Source organism: Punica granatum, chromosome 4 (genome assembly GCF_007655135.1).
Source record: "Punica granatum isolate Tunisia-2019 chromosome 4, ASM765513v2, whole genome shotgun sequence".
Classification (NCBI taxonomy): Eukaryota; Viridiplantae; Streptophyta; class Magnoliopsida; order Myrtales; family Lythraceae; genus Punica; species Punica granatum.
In genome coordinates, this window is record NC_045130.1 from 14,563,416 (window position 1) to 14,584,788 (window position 21,373).

Consider the following 21,373-nt stretch of genomic DNA (forward strand, 5'->3'; position numbering starts at 1 on the left):
TGGAGTCCGAATCTTGTTGAAAAGTCGACTGTGAGAAGTGATTACCGTAAGTATTAGACCGATGATCCGCTTTTACTGGCCCGGGGAATCATGATAAATTTGTGCTAAATTTGCTTGCTTTTGAGGACTTTGCCTCGAAGGGGACAGTTGTGGGTGTGGGGTGGTGGGGGACTTCATATCATTTTGAGGTTGCTTAATGGGGCTGTATTGTATTCTCCCGGTCCCCAATTTCAATACAAGCGGCTAAAAAGGCAAAGACAATGAAAACTTCTCTATCCTCACGCACCCAAAACCAACACCCACAAAAATATAATAAATAAGTAAACAAAATCATTTCATTTTTGGGTTACTAAATTCAGCAAGTGGGGACAACTCAATCCAACTTTACTTATAACATTTGATAATTCCATCAAAATAAATTTTATGTTTGGTCAAAATGTTGAAAGCGGCCAAGTGTACGAACTAATTGCCATAACTTTTTAATGGGGTCGGCGAGCTTCGAAATGCAGCGTGACCGTTGGAAGAAATCCTTAATGTGTAAGGCTATTGTATGATGTATCCAATTGGCCGTTGTTTTCGAGACATGGTATAGATTTCTTAATCGCATGTAAAACCGCTCATCCGGTGGTCCAGTTGTCCTAATATGTGAATGAAAATGATACTTTCTATGACTAGGAAACATATGGGAGCTAAGGACATGAAAGTTAGATGCTCTATCAGTTTGCTTTGATAACCCTTGGGCCTGTATCTACCAAAAGGTGAACATCGATCAACCGATCATGTGAGGCGATGAACTAGGTAGCTGTATCAAATGAACGGGTGAACCGATTATTATTCATGTACATGGGTCAGTGGACAAGACTCTTGGACTAGAGGGCTATTACTACTTTCACTGTTACACATTACGGTTATCTCTGCATGAAGATCCAACCTGCAGCTCTCTTTTTTTTCTTTTTTTCTTTTTTTTTTACAGTAGAAACAAATCAACTTACACGAGGTCACTGAACTAAATTACTCCATTTCTATTCCAAACTGCAGTTATGATGCAAGTGTAAGACAAGTGTAGTAACTACTCTTGAAAGATGTAGCACTTCTATCCAAATGCATAATATTTTTACAGTCTGCCGTTTACTGACAGTCTATAGTGAAAGTATTGAGCACTTAATAAATAGAAGTGTTAAACCATTCAAGTGTAATACTGCGCTTGTCATCTACCTCTAGCATAGTACTTTTAGTCTCGTATCTTTATCATTTCACCACCAATACATCTTTGAATTGAATTAAATTTATTTTATATTCAATATTTTTATCAAGTCTCAATAAATATGAATTTTTTTATTTATATAATTATTAAGAAAATAATTAATATGCATATAATATTAAATCAAATATTGTGCATATATATATATATATATATATAGTTAACTTCTTGGGTGGTAAATTGAAGATTGTTAAATTATTCAAAAATTTATATAATAAATCATATATAAATACAATAGATGATGTAAAATATACAAAAAGAATACTAGTTTACTATTTATTTAATTCAAAATCTGCATAATGTAATTTACTTCTATAAATAAATAAAATATATTTTTAACTTATTCTAAGAGTAATTTAAATATTCTTTAATTCATGTTGAATAAATTTATGTTTAGGCAAAAATAATCCTTAAACTTTCAACATTTTGTCTACTTACTATGTAGATAAAATTTCATAAGTTGGAGGCAAATGAGAATAATTTAGAGGCAATTGTATTTTACCTCTAAAAGAATATGTTAGGGGCAAATAAGATTGGATTTAGAAGTAATTTTTGCTTTCTAAAAGAATATCAGTGATAAATTTTCTATATGTGTCTAAAAGTTATTCTTTTCAGGCAAAAGACTTATTTATTGCTAATAATTGTGATATAGATTTGTCATTAAGTAAAGTATTAATTTTAGGTGCTTTTAGAGACAAATAAAATCCACATGAGAGATTTACAGAAAAAAATTCACCAAAAAAATTCACATAAGAGACATATATTGTATTTGTTTCAAAATGAGAATTTTAGAGACTAGTATTATAATTGCCTCTCATTATTTGTCACTAATAAGGGTGTTTCTTGTAGTGTTTGCTCCCTGGAGTGTTTCAATATAACAATTTACACCCTTTAGAACTATTTTGCACCTTGAAGTTTTCATTGTTCGAATACGCCATTGTATACACACTACCGATCCTTCTTAGACAAATGTACATAATAAATATAGAAGACATAAGTATTATAATCGCCCAACTCATTTATTTTTTCGATTACCAGGAAGGTTCATAAATAGGATTAATTGCACCGGTGATCCAAAAAGTTTCATGAATATATCAGGTTGGTCCAAAATGTTTTTTTGGTAACTTGTTGATACAAAAAGTTTCAAAACCGTTTCAATGTAGTGCATTCCGTCAATTGCCCCTGATGCCGTTAACATTTTGCTAACGTGGCGCGTCATATGTGCCACTTTTGTTACGTGGAACCAATCCTAACATGTCATGTCATATAAGAGGATATAAAATCAGAAAAAGTCCAATAAAATACATAAAATAAAAAAACATAAAAAAACTAAAAATATGGAAAAAAAAATTATTTTAAAAGTTTTAAAAATTTTACAATTATTTTTTAATTTAAAATAATAAAAATTATTTTAAATTTTAAAATTTGTTAAAATTTAAAATTATTTTTAAAAGTTTTTAAAATTTAAAAGTTTTTTAAAAAATTAATTTTATTATTATTTTAAAATTATTTTAAAAACTTTCAAAACTTTAAAAACTTTTAAAAATAATTTTTTATTATTTTTCTAAATTTGTACTTTTTTCGTATTTTTTTTTTTCTATATTTTTATTGGATTTTTTCAAATTTTATATCCTCTTCAATGACGTGACGAACTATGGTTGGTTCAACGTAACAAAAGCGACACATAAGATGCGCCACGTCAGCAAAATATTAACGGCGCAGGGGCAATTGACGGAGTGCACTACATTGAAATGGTTTTAAAACTTTTTTTACCAACAAGTTACCAAAAAAACATTTTGGATCAACTCGAAACATTCATGAAACTTTTTGAACCATCGATGCAATTAACTCTCATAAATATGAATAAACTTAATAAAGGGACATGAATATACTCTCTATAAAAATTGAACCTGAAACTAATTTCTATATTACCAAATAAGGGCGCCTCTACAAATGTTTCTCTCTTTCTTTTTTTTAATCCTCGTGAAAAATGGATTTTCCGAAGATACAATCATAAATTCCTTGACTTGCATATACTATTCTGCCACCTTAGAAATCATATTCAATCAACTAATCATGGTTGAACATTTTTTTTCCTTAAATAAGTTTTCAAGTTTAAATCTTATGAATGAATAAAATTTATTACTATAAAAGAGTTTTACATTTTAATGGATTGATTCTATTCGAAATTGAAGTAATTGGAACTCATTGAATTTTCAAATATGATGTGATCCCAAAAAAATAAAAAACTAAATGAGAAGTTGAACGAATAGCGAGTCCACATATGCATCATGACTTCATATCATGGCTTTTTAGATTGCACCGTTCAAAGCCAGACGAGAACACAAACTTTCAGGATTATTACAAAATATATGAAAAATTATACTTCTCTCTCGAGGTATTGTTTAATAACACTCAATTACATTCTTAATCGAAAAAGTACACTTCGCTCCGTTTTTAATAAAAAATTGACACTGCACTCCGTTCACCATATTTAATAAAAAACTTATTTTAATCCTTAATTCATCCTTTTATTTTATTTTATCCTCAAAGTGACATGATTAGCCCACCTTTTTTTTTTGATGGGTTAGTCTTGCCGTTTGAATTTCCGTCCAAACTATTGACATGTAAATATTTTATAGATGAAAAATAATTTTGAAAAATAAGAAAAAATAGAAATAATCATCCGAGGTGGGTAGAAATAAGGCTTTTGGTTATCTAGGATGGGGGTATTCGCATGCAATCGATGAGACCCCATTCTTAACATCATATCTTAAACTTGAATCTCCAATATCTCAGCTGCGGGACGGAAGTCAATAAATCATACTACCACCTGAAATTATTAATCGCCAAAGTGGTCGCTCGTAGTTTCACCGGAGTGTTGTTGGCCGTTAGTACGGAAGCGCAAGGTTTCTTATATTAATTTGCTACTATAATTAAAATTTTCGTGAATAATTAAAGTAATTTTTAAAAAATTAATAACTGAAAAAAAAGGAAGCGATCGACAATGAGGGATCATATATATGGCACCACTTTGCGAAGCCCACTAGCTAGTGTCAGTTGAAGACAACCATAGAACATTGAAGACCTCAGTGGACAGTTGTAGCCATCAATCTAAGGCAGGATCCCCCTAATATTGTTGTCTTATTTTTTTTATTTTGTTTTAAAAAATTTTAATTCATAAAAACATTATTAATTACATGGTAAGGGTTTTTTATTTTATTTTTTTCACTTTTTATTCTCAAAGACGTTACCCAGCAGTAGGCATGGATGTTAGACGTAACAGTTAGACATATTGATCTTGAGATAGTGGATGTTCTCTTGACAGCCACATCTCGCTCTAGACTGTCGAGAACCTCAGCGGTTGACGAATAGTTCTCTTCTTTTTTTCTTTTTTCTTTTGGAAAAAATATACTTTATTTTTATAAATATTTTCCATCAATAAGTTTATCAAAAAAATTCAAACGGGTGAAATTAAAGTTGACAAACCACGTACTGTTGTGAATAAGAAAAAAATTAAAGAAATAAAAATGAAAATACGGTTAAATATTGGAAATTGAAAGAGATTTTTCTCATTTAATCGACAAGGTCAACGGGTGAAATATCATATTATGTCAAGAAAGGGGTAGAATATCATTCATAACCATGATCTCTAGGATTGAAAGTATATATTTAACCCCAAATTTATTTTCCTAAAGCCAATTGCATGTGCCGCACAAGGCAATCCCCTGAAACACATATATACATGAACCGACATATATATGCATGCATTTCGTGTACGCAATAAGACATATCCTGCCTTGAGGACTAATTAATTGTTTGGCAATAAGATTAATTTCTTTCTTGATGGGTATACATGAAGACAATTTCTCAAAGTTAATTTTTTCTAATTACAAGAAAATAAAATGTTACATATAATTTCACGAACAAAATTGAACATCAAACCTTTCACTTTCTTGGCGAGAGAGCTCACGCGTTGCATGCGCAAAGGGAGACCGATGTCAACAGGTCGTTAAGTATATATATTAAATTCAAGCCTGAATTTCAAAGAAGTTCAAGGGAAAGTACCTTAGAGGAGTATCTCTGCTAGCTATATATAAATAAATATATATACATTTTTATATGAAATCTGTGGGGAGAAAGAGTTAATTAGATGTCTGTCTTTTTCCCAAGAAGAATCGGGGAACTTGCCAACTCACGTGGCGACAGTAAACAACAGCCGAAAAGTTACGCAGATTATTTCATTCTTCTAACTGATATTGTAATTAATAGAGCTAGCCGGCTAGTACTCCATCTAATTAACTTAATATTATCTTCTCTTAATTAGGAATCGAGCTAGTATAAATATTTAATAATTAACTAGTTCGTACCCACGTATTATGTGGTAATTTTTTTTTATTATCAATTTTTGTATAATGGATATAGATAATGAACACGTATGGCACAAATGAATATAATACAGTGAGTAAATATATTGACCCCTATAATTTGTGAGTGAGAAGTCAAAAAAGTGAATCACGCGGTGACCAAATACTTACAATAGTCTTATGTAAATGCATAACATACGTATAGAGTAAATCAACCTGTACAAAGAGATAGATATCACGCGCAGCAGTTAAGTTCTAGGGAAAAGCTAAAGCTAATATAAAGATGGTGTATAAAATAAATTTTCATGTTTTCTGTTTATAGGATATTTAGTACAAACTTGTATACCATATCTCTAGGAATCCTTGTAAATTAGCAAAAGACTTTTAATGTTTCAAGAAGAGATTCATAATTATATACCAGTACATATAAATTATATGGACAAACAACCCAGATTCTTTAAATATAACACAAAGAAAATGTAGTAAAAATTCATTTTATTGGATTTGGAAAGTCAATCAACGTAAAAATGAGGGTTTCCTTATATGGCTTATGTGACGCGATCATGTTCATTTCCCGCTTTTATATATTATAATTAATTATACGCAGGCCCGCATGCTATGTAGAATTTTAGGTTTTTTTTTTTTAATATAAGGAAAGCTTATGGTCTAGTACAATGATAGAAATAGCAAACTTAAATATAAAGTGACACGGAAGTCCCACTTATGAGGATCGAACTCAAGACTTCACGGTTCCGAGTAACGACTTGTGCCACTGTACCAAATCCTCTTCCTTGAGAAACCTTTTAGTTTTCTTTTTCGGTTATAAAGGAAACTCATGAATCTAGTATAATGAAATAGAACTTAATTGCTAATAAATGAGCATGAATAGTCCCACTGAGTATTGAACCTAGAACCTCTTGGATACCAGGTGAGAGTGTGCGCCACTGTGTTACACCCTCTTTTGATCGAGAAACCTTTTAGTTAATAGGGAGAATATTTTTCCAAGATTTGCTTTTACTATTTATTCCTATGATCAAAAATTTTCTTAAAGAAATATTTAATATTTAATCGCAAGAAGATTTTTTTTCCATTTTCAATATTATAATTCAATACAATCATAAATTTCATTAATGATATGGAATTGACCAAGCAGTCGAAGAGTCATTCAATGAGCTAAATATCAACAAAAGGTTTGTGCGACGCTGCTTCGATTCGCTTGATAACTTTTATTAAGAAAAACAATCAAGAAGTCTTCAAGATATAAGGCGTTATATATATATTTGAAAGTTCGATAAAATATGACAGGAAGTGTGCCCATAGTGAGAATTTTTATTTAATCTTTATTTAAATAGAGATTATAAAATTAATGTATTACTTCTGTTTTAATAAGATAATATTTAACCTACCGAAAAAATAAGATAATATTTATGTAAATGAGCTTAATATGAAATATGTTTTTTCATTTTTGGTGAACAATATGAAATATGTCTTATATGTTTACTTGTTTACTTGTTTGCAATAATCTACGTCTTTTATCCTATACTTTATATTAGATTAATTTAATTTAAGCAGTATAATATAATGTTACTTGAGATAAAGAAAGTACGTACATGTCCCAAAGAGTATTAAAAATGTGGACCATGAGGGATGAACATATTTATGAAAAAGATTTTAAGAGTCTATCAATAGGGAGCTGAGAATTTATCTAAAAGCCTATTGATTCATGACACTTTCTTGTTGCACTTGTCAGCTTCAATATATTCATACTTATCAATTGATTTGGTTTATTCTACATTTATGTAGAAAATTTATAATTTATCAAAAGAGCTTTTTTTTAAAGATTGCTTTTAATATTTATTCACGAATTGTCAATATTTTTCATTTTTTAAGATAATATTTCATATTTTTTGCAAATCACAAAACTTCTGCGATACAATGATTAAGGATGATCATAATTTCATTAATGATATTATAATTGATCAAGTAATCTCGAAGAGACGTACAGCCCCGAATTGAGAACATCAAGAAAAGTTTAACTCATTGCGCCTGCTGCAGTTAATATATCATAATTATAATTAATATCCTTCTCGCATGATTACAACATCAGCTAATTAATAAGCTTAAGGTATGTTCAGAATTCAGGTGAAAGCTATTTTCCCCTCCTTATTCATGGGGCATTCGACATGAGTTTTTATATATTTCGAGCAATTTGGTTGCTTATCATTTGGTTGCATAGCAGCTGCTCCAAAAAATCTTGATTAAGCACACCATGCTGCCTTCGCCCATGTACCTAACTTATATATTTAAAAAAAGAAAAAATAATAAAAAATAAAAACATCTTGGAGCAAGTTGCTGTATCAGCCAATAGGATTTCCAGCCAGCTAGCTTGGGATTAACCTATACGAGTAAAAGAATAATTATTCATTGCCCCTTTAGATGTAAATTCTATTTTATTGGATTTTATATAATTTTTTGCTCGAATTATTGCAGTTGAATGCGTTTACTATTAGGTCATTATACTTCAGTTGTTTCATGTTTTTAAATGCAGATTAAATTGAATCATTAAAAAAATTAAGTAGCTCGCGAGTTAGAATATTGTTGAAGTGGAATTTCCAAAATTATATGGGACCACTTTTGCCGTTTATTAATTGTTTACTTACCAACCAATAAAACATAAACTAACATAAGCTAATTGGGGAAATTCATCCTAATTCATTGTTACTATAATATAATGATAAATCGACTGACATAATTAATCCTAGTTAGTTGCCATAAACAAACTTCAGCACACACTTTTGTTTAATAACTTTGAGATTTCAAGTTTAATTTTCATAGTAAGACCCCATGCCCCATTATTATTATTTTTTTCTTATTGTATTTGATTCATGAACCTCATATGTATATATAAATAATACAGTATAGCTTGTCAACGGCATGTTACACCTCCGAAGTTATGAATACCCATAAAGATATTTATGTTATATTATAGAATAAATTGCACTGCTGGTTCAAAATGTTTTATAAATGTTTCATTATGGTCCAAAAAGTTTTTTTCGCTACATGATGGTATAAAATGTTTCAAAGTTGTTTCATGATAGTACAAACCATCAATTGGCCCTAACGCTGTTAATATTTTGTTGACGTGGCGCGTCCTATGTGTCACTTTTGTTACGTGGAACCAATCATAGTGCGCCACATCATTTAAGAGAAAATAAAAATTTAAAAAGTCCAAAAAAAATACAAAAATACAAAAAAGAGTAAAAATTTAGAAAAAAAATAAAAAAAATATTTTAAAATTTTGAAAATTTTTAAAGTATTTTTAAAAAATTTAAAATTTTTCAATTTTTTTTAAAATTTTTAAATAATTTTTTATTATTTTAAAAAATAATTTTAAAAAAATTATAAATTTTTTTTATTTTAATTTTAATTTTTTTTATTTAATATTAAAATTATTTTAATTTAAAATAATAAAAATTATTTTAAATTTTAAATTTAAATTTAAATTTAAAAGTTTAAAATTATTTTTAAAAGTTTTTAAAATTTAAAATTATTTTTAACGTCAACTTGGACATTACACTTTAAGTTTAATTGAATTTAATTAATCATATGACATAATTTCTCCCTGCTTTCCCTACAATTTCCGGGTCCCATTATAATACAGTTGATGAAGCTTTCAGTCGGACGGCAATTGAATTGTGGGGACGGAGTGCTCTTTCCTGCACAATTCCTAGCCGATGCTTCTTCGGATTTGTAAAATTTTACTGGCCTATAAATCATTGGGTCCATCTTCAATTCAAAAGCTCGAGCTAGTAGGTTGTGGCACACAATCTCTTATAAACCCATGGATTTCTTATAAACCCGTGGATTTCTCTTTAATTTTTCCGCGTGGGACAATCACTCTCAACACCGCCCTCACGTGGCACCGTGTGCTCTATCTCACCCATTACCTACATGTGCCACATAAACACTTAAATGCCCGCCTTCAACAACTTACCTTGAGCCGGGATCTCCTCTCTTCCTTACTCAGGCCTTAACTACCTCGAGGTGGGCTTCCTCTTTCACACTCAAGCGAGGGGGGTCAAACCAACTACAAGTCAGACTTCTACTTCCGGACTTAGACTTCACTAGCCACGAGTTCCATACTCAGGCCTGGTGCGATGTGAGCACCCACACGGGCGCGCGCGCAGAAGCCTAATCAACATACGCGCATACGCACTCCCAGGATCATTACTATGGTTTCTGATACCATGTAAAATTCTACTGGGCCTATAAACCGTTGGATTCATCTTCAATCCAAAAGCTCGAACTAGTAAGTTGTGGCACCCAATCTCTTATAAACCCGTGGATTTCTCTTTAATTTTTCCTTGTGGGACAATCACTCTCAACGATTCACCGGACGTTGCGATCAGGTCTAAGTAATTAACCACATAAGTAACAAGCTGCGCGGTATGATTTCTTAGCTGGAAGTTAGAAAGCTATGGAAAGAATTGCCGGTCGATTACACAACAACTCCCTTAACCTATTACAAAGTGCTTGATTACAATAATGTTTAATGTTACGAGACGAGATTAAACAATATGTAAATACGCGCTGCACTGCGCTTTGGATTAGGATGCTTCCTAGTTCCTACTAAGAGGAGTCATCGGGTGAATACTTGTGAGTGAAATAAGTCGTGCCATTAGCTATTAAAGTTTACGTTCATGATGTTCATATAACCTCTTATAAATAGCCAACGGACACTCCGAAGTATCTCATACCAATTCCATCCTCATGCATAGTACGACATATACTTAAATTAATTTCCATGGAGTTGCAATATTCTCCTCTGCCGAGCTCAGCGAGAGCAAAGAGGCCATGGAAGGTACTGAAGATCATATTCTCGGTGATCCGGAGGGGACTAATCTCTAAGACGAAGGTGCTCATGGACTTGAACCTCAACCTTATGGTGAAGAGGGGCCACGCCAAGCTCAAGAGGAAATACCTCATGAGCAACTTCATGTCCCGTAGCTCCAGAGTCGGCTCCTTTTGGGTATCGGAGTACGAATTCTCCTGCACCAACAGCCCGAGTCAGATCTTCTTCCAGGCCAATAAAAAGAAGCCAATCTTCTTTTTCCCGCCATGCCTCTGTTTGCCGGGAGCAGCCTCAGAGGAAGATTTCGGAATTTACAAACCTGACAAAGTTGTCCTTGTGCCGAAGATCCCGGATTACCTCAGCAATTTCCACATCGATGCAAGCTTCGATCAGGCGCAATATGAAAAATGCCATAGCCCGACTTTCTCTCCTAATAGAGTCAGGGTGTCGGACTATCTTTCCGTGGATGAGGATGATGGGAGTGACAGACGGGTCGATCACGAAGCCGAGGAGTTCATCAAGAGTTTCTACGAGCAGCTCAGGGTGCAGAGCCCCATCAATTTGCAGTACTGAACCCCGAGAAATTCCAGACTGTGATTAATAATGTACTTTGTGAAGACAGTTGAATGCGTTAGGGCCAGCGGGTTGTGATGATATCAGTCGATTTGATTTGCGTGTCTAGTATGTGTGTGTATATAATATATATAAGTAGTCACTGAAGTTGTTCAAACAGAATTGCTGCAATTTACAAGGGAACACCGTCTAGGAAATGTTCCGACACCACATCCTTATGGAGTAGTAAAAGCAAACATAAGGATTCCTAATCCATGTAGTAAGTAGATGTATATGTACATCAACTTATGCCAGTGTTTCTTTTCATATCCTCTGCACCTGTGCGATCACAACCTAGTTACATTGTGATACGACCCCGAATCTCATAACACGCTCGATTCTGATGCCAGCCATTTCTATTGAAAACTGGCTTCTAGGATTTTGACGCGAGATTGCAAACCTTGCCACTTAACCTAGTACAGATGTTGGATCATTAAAATTTACCGGACTTACAAGCCAATCCATCAATCTTTTCAGACCAAGCACGGCAGAAATTACAGATTACGTGTTTGGAGCTCTTCTCAGTTGTCCTTTCAATGAGTCTCTTGCCAGTGGAGCTGCGGTGATTGATATGTTTGTGACAGCACGTTGGTTGTTGCACACCGAGATGCCATATTTGCATTTACTTCCAAGGTCCCAAACTCGAATTTTTGTAGAAATCTAAAGAACACTCCTCGGCAAATCATGAATTTGTTATGGCCTTAGCTTCCATTATGTTCCAGCAAGATTTTTCCACCCCTTCTCTCCCTCCACCTTCTTTTACCAAATTTCCATGGGCTATTTTTGGGCTTTTGGTCCCATTTCCATTAAAATTTGGTCCATCCTTACCATGTCAGAAGCCTCGAGTTTCAGAGGCCCGGATAGACCTCAATTCATTTCCTACCTTCTTTTTTTTTTTTTTTTAATTTGATGAAAACACTATGTCCTTAGTTTATTGACTAAGATACGCGCTCGCTCCTACTGTCAGGTTGGTCCTGGACGGAGATAATTCCAGTAGGTTACTTTCCTATATTTAAGCGCAACTAGTTACAAGCAAACCTCGAAATATGGATTCGAGTGCAGGAGCTCGAACGTGTGAAGTTTGGCATGATCTGTATTTCCTCCTAGCAAAGTATGTCTTCTACAAATGTCTCCAACACGTAAGAGGTTCCGAGCACTGTCAATCTCAAAGTTCAAGGTTCTAGCGTTTTAGGTTCCCAGCCATAAAACCCTAGAACCGATCCAACTATTCTCTCCTTATTAAGATTTGATTTGGAGATATTGTCCGAATTTTTCGATAAATGACCGACTTATTTTCTGTAATGTATGTGACGACGCAACTACATCTTATGGTGTTCCGAGATGGATGAGTACATACAGTTATACATTCATGTGGATGGAGCTGCGTACTGTTAATAGAATATTGGAGTCCACGATGGAGATGATAGATTGATTGGGAATCTCCATGCGACGTTTAGCTAATTATTATGTGAATATTTTTCAACATGATTAATTACAAAAGAGAATAATTAGAAGGGATTGATTTGCTAGCTAGCTGGAACCGAGAGCCAAGGAGGAGTATTATGTGATCAAAGGACAGGATATCATCATCACTTAATATTTTTTTCCGCGTATATTTTGGTACTCGGAAGCCCAATAGATCCAGACTAATTCAGTTCGAGTCGGCTCACCCCATTAAGGTGTAAAACTCTTCTAACATGAATTTTTTCAATTCATAATACCTGAACCCAAGACTTTCCTTAAGGGGAACAAGCGTCGAACAGCTCAAATCAATCATATTGGTCATCACTTAATATTTAATTAATGAAGATTTATGTGCATTATATCAGTTTGTTTATAGTTGGCCATGTTGCCATGATTAGTTAATAGAATTATAGATTTTGCTGTTGATGGAGTTACCAGAGACAGTTCTAAATGATCCGTGCTTACTGACATTAAATGGATCAGATCATCAGCTCTGACCTTGATTATTGAGACAAACAAAACTATCTTTTGTTGATCAATAATGAATAGATATAATAAGCCCCGCAGTACATGTATAAATAATAAAGGGCAAAAACCACTTTTCGACACGGTTATATATCGATTGACTGTCCGATTACAGCAAATGGCTGCTAGTCTTTCGATGTCTTAATTTAAGACGATAGTATAATTGCATTACATTATGCATGGTCAGTCTAAGCCGCAAATTAACTAATACAGGCCACCAGAAACTAGCAACTTCAAGTCGCCTGCTGAACGAGCAGTGGTCAGTCGTTATTCACTATGGACTATAATAAGAGTTTGTGTATGATCACCAGATCGACTTCCTAACAGTAAAGATTTGCAACATTGGACGGCAGTTTTTACATCATCATCAATCTGAAGGTCAGATTCTGAACTAGGAATATAGAATTATAATTTCCTGCATTAATCCATAATAAATAAACAAATAAATGCTTAGCGCACAGAGTAAATAAATTATAATCATATTGAAATTGCAGCTATGGGACAACTAAAAATCGATCTTCGCAATGGCATCAGATCACAGGAAGGTGGGGGGGAAGAGCATGTGGTCAGTTTGCAGAAGCAGCAGCGCACATGCTCAATGGGTCCTTTCAGGATTTTTTATTTTCCTTTTTCGGAATGTACCTTCATCATCGAAAATCTAACAGGTCCCGACTGATTCAGTTCGAATCGAATCGGAATTAAAACTCTCCCAATCATAAATTTTCTCTATTCATAAAACTTGAAAATGAGATTTTAATTAAGAGAAATAATAGTTAACTTCTTGAACTAACCCGTGATGGTGGTCCTTTGAGGATTTAAATATATTTTCTTTGCCTATCCTTAATTAATTCCTCTTGATTGCCCCTTAACCCATTTTTGAATTTCGTACCAAATGGGTGTACAATGTATAGTTTCTTTCCCCTAGAAGATTATATATATAATATCGGGTAAAATACACTCCCTCCCTTGAATTTTTGCAAAATGATGCTCAACCCCATTGTTGACACAAAATGGTACTCCAACCCATTAATCATGTTGAATTAATAAGAAAAATCTCTTTTGATCCCCAACTTTTATTGGCTTTTTGCTTTCATTCTTTTTTTTTGTTTATTCTTATTGTCAATATAACACGATTTGTCCACTGTGCTCTCGTTGGTGGAAATTTCAATAGACCTATTAATGTGTAGTATTTTTAAGAATAAAATATTTTCCAATATAAGAAAAAGACCGACACATCGACAATAACTGAGGCTTTCAAAAGTGTGGAGACCTAATGATGGTCATTGACGAGACCTCACTCCTCAAGATCGATATCCCAAATTATTATGCTTGACATCTCGATCTCGAGAGACGAAGCTTACTACAATACAATATTTTTGTAAAGAAAAACTTTTTGAAATAAAATTAACGAATAAGATAATAATTTTAAGGAACATACCCAAAGTAGATGACTATAATATTCTCTAGAACCATCAATGATTTAGGATAGGGTGTGGCTGCCCTTGCCCTGACCTCTTCGCGCTGGTACCTTTCATAAATCACTACCAACTAGTGGTCTATACAACATTGCCAAGAAGGTAATCGTAAAGTCCCTATATCTACTCTTTATTATTGTTCTTTTTTTAATTTATTAAATTTAAAGATTATTTTATTATTCATAATGCTTGCTCTAATACTTATATAAGCAGAGACTTGCGATTCAACATCAGCGCTCACGAACATGACGACAAAGTTGTGGGTGGCCATTCTAATGGCTAATAAGTTCATACTACAAAAGAGAAAAGACAAAAGAAATACACTAACTACTTTCGAGGAAAATTTTCAATAAAATTTTCTGTTGAAAATTTCCAATGGATTTCTTATGGGTTTCTATCGAAAAACTTAAAAAAAATAAAAAGTATTTCTTTTAAGGAAATTCCCTCAAAAACTTTAAAAATGAAAACTATTAATTGGGAAAATTCCCTAAAAAAATTTAAAAATTTATTAATAATTTTTCGAGGGAAATTTAACTAAAAATTTCTCTAAAAATTTAAAAAATAATATTATTTTAGAGGTTCTAGTTTGAGATATTAATGTTAAGTGTGGAGCCACGACGATCACGAATAAACCACCTCCCTCCACCCTCCACCCGCCACCCCCCCTCCCCAAAAAAAAAATGCAAGATAAATGAAAGACTTAATCGTTGTCGCCAATCTCCCTAGGAAAACTTACGAGGGATTCCTTTTTTTTTTTTTCCTTGAATTTATAAAATAATATTTTTATTTTCAAAAAATTTACCCATCAATAATTTTGGTAGAAATTCAAATAACAAGGCTAACATAGACCTGACACCTTGAGGACAATATTAAACATATATAAATAAATTAGGACGAAATTGATAAAGCAAATAAAGATTGAGGACAAGAAAATAATTTTTATCATATCAACTTGGTCAATGGAGTGGAGTGTCGATTTTTTTATTGAGATCGAGATAGATTGTCATTTTCTCTTAAGAATGGGGTAAATTGTCATTCAAGAACACCTCAAGGGAGGGGAGTGGGTGTAATTCACCCTATAATATAATAGTCTTCTTCCCAGGAAAGCAAACTTCTAATTAACAAAATATATATGTATGTCAAGCAATATAACTCTGCGTGGTCCTTTTAGGGCCTGACAGTTTATGTTGGGGCCAGCGCTTCTTTTTAAACGTTGCGTTTAAAGAAAAACACGAAAAGAAAATTTAGAATAGATCCGGTACAGTGAATCTCGAATCCTGCACTGCAGGTTGTGTCTAATCTCAATTGAGCAGTTATTATCTGCACCTAGTCGGTCATCCTATTCTTCAACTATATATATATATATGCATGGAAGATAGTCGAGAGTTCGACGAGAACCTTTAAGCATCGCCAAGAACAAAAGGTTTGCAAACTGCTTTCGACTATTATACGTCTTTTGACATTGTGAGAGTGAAACCAATATTAGATCATCTCATCTCAGCATAAATTAAATTTCAATGTTCGGCCATGGTTCCATTGGCGCATGTACTAAAAAAGAAGACTGAATGCATGTAATGACAGATATTTCATTCTAACTGGGCATAAATTATGGAGTATAGCCATATCTGTATACTTGGAATTGGAGCTACCAACCCATAATTTATGCAAATCTTGGAGAAAGATAAGCCATAAGAGTCAAATGTCTTGACTCATAGCCCCATGTGCTGCTAACTAGCTTACAATTACCTCAATTATTTAACCATAATTTCAACACCTACATAGCCTTTGATCCATCCATTAGGTCAAGCACAGAGAGACTAGCCTAATGCAATGTCAGGTCGAGTTCGCGAAGCTCCCAGCTGAACCGGAATGTCCCGATTCTACATAGACAGATGAGATGGTCAATTTATCTCGCTTCCGTCGTATGATGTCAGTTAAAACCAGTTCACATCAATTATATATGCTCCCTATCATAGATTCCGGTTTCGCATTAATTATAAAGACGTGGAGCGACTGATCCCTGTTGGGCCAGTCGTAGTAGTTCGACGCCGAACGTACTCGTGGAGTGGATCCGTCATGCATAATTCCAGATATTCGGCTGAATATATTATAAGTTACCTAATAGGGAAACAAGGAAAGAATAGAACGCAGATGAATTAGCAGCCCCAGCTGCCGAGTACAGAGAACCGGGGAGTGAGGCCAAAACATTGGGCTGAAAATTGGTCGTTTCGACATAGGAATGCACAAAGCTATAATAATAATACGATGATAATTGGCGAATGACAAATCTGCACCGACTTTAACTACCACTTATGGTTCCCCTTTTGCACTTCCAACGGGAAGTAAACATCTGTCCTTGCCAATTCTTAACCAATTTTTTCCTCTTGAAATTAGATTTTTCATTTTTTGTACAATTGAAATTGTTGAATTGATTGATGAATTTTTTTTTTTGGTATGAACGATTGATAAACATTTGCTTAATAAGTAGTAGAAAAAGAAAGGAAATTCAATCGACTTAAATTTCCTTGTGAATGAAGAAAATTTATACTGTGAGTGAGGTTTTTCTGTTGTTGCCGATAGTCCGTAATGGAACCATCACCGTCTTAGTTGCAACGACTCTAGAGAGAAAGCCCCGATTGGGCTATGACCCTTCGGTCCTATTGCATTTGCAGCTGTAATATCTTGTCACCAACAACATTAAAATATTCAATGCCCGCTTTTATAAATTGGAGACAAACAGCATTAATCGCTTCACTTGTTCTGCAAAGAGAAATGGCTTCCTTTCTGTGGACTAGTACTGCTCTTTGCCTGAGCTTCTTCCTGCTCCTGCCCTCTGTCGCCAGGAGTGCTGCCCCGAAGCGGCCCGTCCACGTCCCATTTGGTCGGAACTACATGCCGACTTGGGCGTTCGACCACATCAAGTACTTCAATGGAGGCAACGAGATTCAGCTTACGCTTGACAAGTACACTGGTAAGGATACAGATGAAACCCGTCTCAAGACATAGCATAGATATGGTTGATTAATCCTCGAAATCTGACTCCTCATGCGTTCCTGTCCTTGGTTTTTCTAGGGACCGGGTTTCAGTCGAAAGGGTCCTACTTGTTCGGGCACTTCAGTATGCAGATTAAGATGGTTCCCGATGATTCTGCCGGCACTGTGACTGCCTTCTACGTGAGTCATTATGGATTGAATCCGCAACCTTAATGCAACATGTTTTACGAATGTATATCGTTCCATGAAATATTCGGGTGGACTGAGACAATTTAAATGCCTTTACAGCTAGCTTCTCAAAACTTGGAACACGATGAGATCGACTTCGAGTTCCTTGGGAACAGATCGGGGCAACCTTACATTCTCCAAACGAATGTGTTCACCGGTGGCAAGGGAAATCGCGAGCAGAGGATCTACTTGTGGTTTGATCCCACAAAAGATTACCACTCCTACTCAGTACTCTGGAACATGCACCAGATTGTGTAAGTTTTATGTGTTCTTCTTTCTGAATTATTTTCCGAAAGTTCCGAGATTTTTTCGCTTCCGTAAGAAAACTGAAAACCAAAACACTCTTTTTTTGGAGAACAGATTCTTCGTGGATGATGTGCCGATAAGAGTGTTCAAGAACAGCAAGGACTTGGGGGTGAAGTTCCCGTTCGACCAGCCCATGAAGATATACTCGAGCCTGTGGAACGCGGACGACTGGGCCACACGGGGCGGGCTTGAGAAGACGAACTGGAGCAAGGCGCCTTTCATTGCGTCCTACAAGAGCTTCCACATTGACGGGTGCGAGGCCTCAGTGCACGCCAAGTTCTGCGCCAGCCAGGGCAAGAGGTGGTGGGACCAGAAGGTGTACCAGGACCTGGACGCTGCCCAGTACCGGAGGCTGCAATGGGTCCGCAAGAAGTACACAATCTACAACTACTGTTCAGACCGAAGCAGGTTCCCGACCCCGCCAGTAGAGTGCAAGCGCGATCGTGACATCTAATCATCGTATTCAACTATATCATTTATTTATATCAATCATGTTAGGTTATCATTGATTTGATTTGCCTGATTTTCAGCGAGCATTGTGCTATTTAAACACCTTTTTTTATCCTGTTTCTTTGCTCTGTAATAACCGACCCGATGATATATCTAGTTATGATTGAATTTCTTGGCAATATTCGTACGAAAACATTACTTTTGAAACAGAGGGCCGAACAAAATGATGGATCAGTGGTAATTTAAATGCATCCGCTATACAAACGGTCCAAATTCGAAGGCCAATCACCTCCAAGATGTCCTCATTCCTTCATTCTTGAACTGAAATCTCATGGCTCTAGTCAAGGCGGCCAGACGAGTGAGTATTAGGGATGTGCAAGTGATGATACGTCTGATGTCTAACCTCATTGTGAAGCGTATGCACTATAATCCTGTTTGATTGGGAAATTCAAAACAGTCAATTCAAATTCAAAGAAATCAAAGATTCTTCTTCCCACTTAGAATTTTATGTTTATTCAATTGACAAAGGACGGCCACAGAATGCCTAGGGAAAATCACATGCTGTTCCCTTCCATACGCTCTTTCCTAGATCAAGTTGGGAATAGAATATGGAAGAAACATAACCAACGTGGATTGGTTGAAGCGGGTCCGAATCATTGTGAATGCAGAAAATTCATAATGAGATATAACTTTACCCTTAGTGAATTGATCCAGCTCAACTGGATTAGTCGGGATTCAATTGGGTTTCTAAATACCAATATTCACACTAAAAAAAATACAGAAGAAACATAAGAGTTAATGTGATCTCAAACCAGAAAAGAAATTCCAGGAATGCGATTATAGGAATCGCTAATCCGGGTTTTTTTGTATCGAGGTAGTTTTCATAGTTGAAACTCTTTGTCGAGAGCTCATACGACTGCACAGTTCCAAGCATGGTCTCGGACTGCCTCTGTGACCGGTAGCGTCAGTTTCAAGGTGCTCTTCCATTGTCGGAATGGAGTTACAACACCAAGGACTGTGGAATCGAGTAACAAGAAGAGCCATTGCCACTGCTCGTCCTCGCTTGGTATTTCGAATCATAGTGACTTCAGGAAGAAAACAACGTGGCACCGACTTTCTTGTTTTTTTTTTTAGTCCCAGAAATTGGAGATGTACATTACGCTACCATAATGGTTGGTGACAACGTGTTTGTTTGACGAACCGAGTTAACTTCGGATTCCTGATTCATGATACAATGCCGAGATAAATTAGGATTCCTGATCCAATAGTTTTATTCATCAGAACACCATTTGCAATGGGGGGCAGTGGCGAGCTTGACCTCAACCGGAGGCCCAGAGGCTCAAGCCTAAGTCATGCCTCCCTTAGCCACGACAGAAGTAGGTTGTTACATGGAATTCAAGCCAATAGAAAACCAGAGGAACGTGATAATTCAGAAAGTATCGAAGCATTTGAAGCAACAATATGATCAAATGTTTGCCATGATCTTTGGGAAACCGATTAGCACCAGCCAACGTCAGTTTGTTTACTTTCTAAGTATGTTCTCAAGAAAAATAAAGAGCAACGAAAGATTGAATCTAACCTGCAAACGAAGACCTGAAGTTAACATACCTCAAAGTGGTAAGAAACGATTGCAGCTGCCCGATATTTGTAGAACCGAAGGCTTCCAGAATCATATTGAAGTTTTAAGGAATAAAAAGACATCTCCAGACTAACCATAAGAAGACCGAGGGAGTCATTACAGAGCATCTCCAACAAGTAGATTTACAATGACAATTACTAGGACCATCTCATTCGGAAAATTTAAGAAGGCGAAATAATCTAATCCTACCCCAAATTAAACTTTTCAAGCAAAAGACGGAAATTATGGGTTGCAAATAACGAATTAAATGCAATATTTCACATACTATACTGAGATGCAAGACCTCAAGGACTTACTACTAAGAACCGCAGCACATCAATGTTCAACCTCCCCACAGAGTGAAATACAATTTGCTTCTCCACCGCCGTACTTCTCATGCGATACATTCACACAAAATGAATGCAGTAGCAAACTAAAAACTTGGCTGAGACAAGATTCTTATCTTCAACATTTAGTTTCGAATAATCATTTTTTTACTGCATGAATATCAGAATCCACAATTCACATGTAAATTAAAATATACGGATCTATGAGCGTCCAACAGTCATTTCCAGCAAAGCAGCGTTTCTCCTAACAAAAGACTTGCCCCTTTTGGTGAGACATAGATGAAAAGGTACATAAGAGCAAGAGATAGAAGAATTCTTTTAGAATACAACAGGTCGCTCTATAGAGATGAACTAATTAATACATATATCCATGACAGTATCATTCACCGAATCCCGAATGTTGCATCCTACTTTAAGGAACCCCAACATAAAATGACAACAGCATTCCTCAGAATAATGCCACCGTAAAATTGGCAGTAGTACAAATAATTTAGGATGACCTAATGCCATGAAGATGAACTGAGTTCAATGAGTAGATGTCACAGAATATTCCAAACATAATAATATGCATACATCTAAAACATCACAAGGGGATAGGATCGTCATACTGTGGTCCAAAGGTGAAAATTCTTGGTTCAAATCTCTAAGGTGCCACCCCCTTATCTGAATCAATTGTCACACTTCTAACCAAAGTGTCCTCTGGACCACCCAAAGAGTAGAAGGTTTGAGACTGTGATCTCATCCAATATCTTAAGCTTGGAAATGGCTCAGTAGTATAAAATGTGAATATCAACTTCTCAAGCTCAGGGCTCATGAAAAATGCTTTGTTTGAGCTATAAACCAGCTTTGTAAATCCAGTATACAACACAAATGGT

General features: G+C 35.1%; 1 protein-coding gene across 1 annotated transcript; it reads left to right on the top strand.

Moving 5' to 3' along the window:
• Nucleotides 1-17,242: 17,242 nt before the first annotated feature.
• LOC116205106 (probable xyloglucan endotransglucosylase/hydrolase protein 5) lies at nucleotides 17,243-18,712 on the top strand. The gene is made up of 4 exons (XM_031537589.1): nucleotides 17,243-17,527; nucleotides 17,629-17,729; nucleotides 17,838-18,031; nucleotides 18,138-18,712. The coding sequence occupies exons 1-4, from the start codon at nucleotides 17,266-17,268 to the stop codon at nucleotides 18,535-18,537; spliced, it is 957 nt and encodes a 318-aa protein (XP_031393449.1). The 5' UTR covers nucleotides 17,243-17,265; the 3' UTR covers nucleotides 18,538-18,712.
• Nucleotides 18,713-21,373: the final 2,661 nt, after the last annotated feature.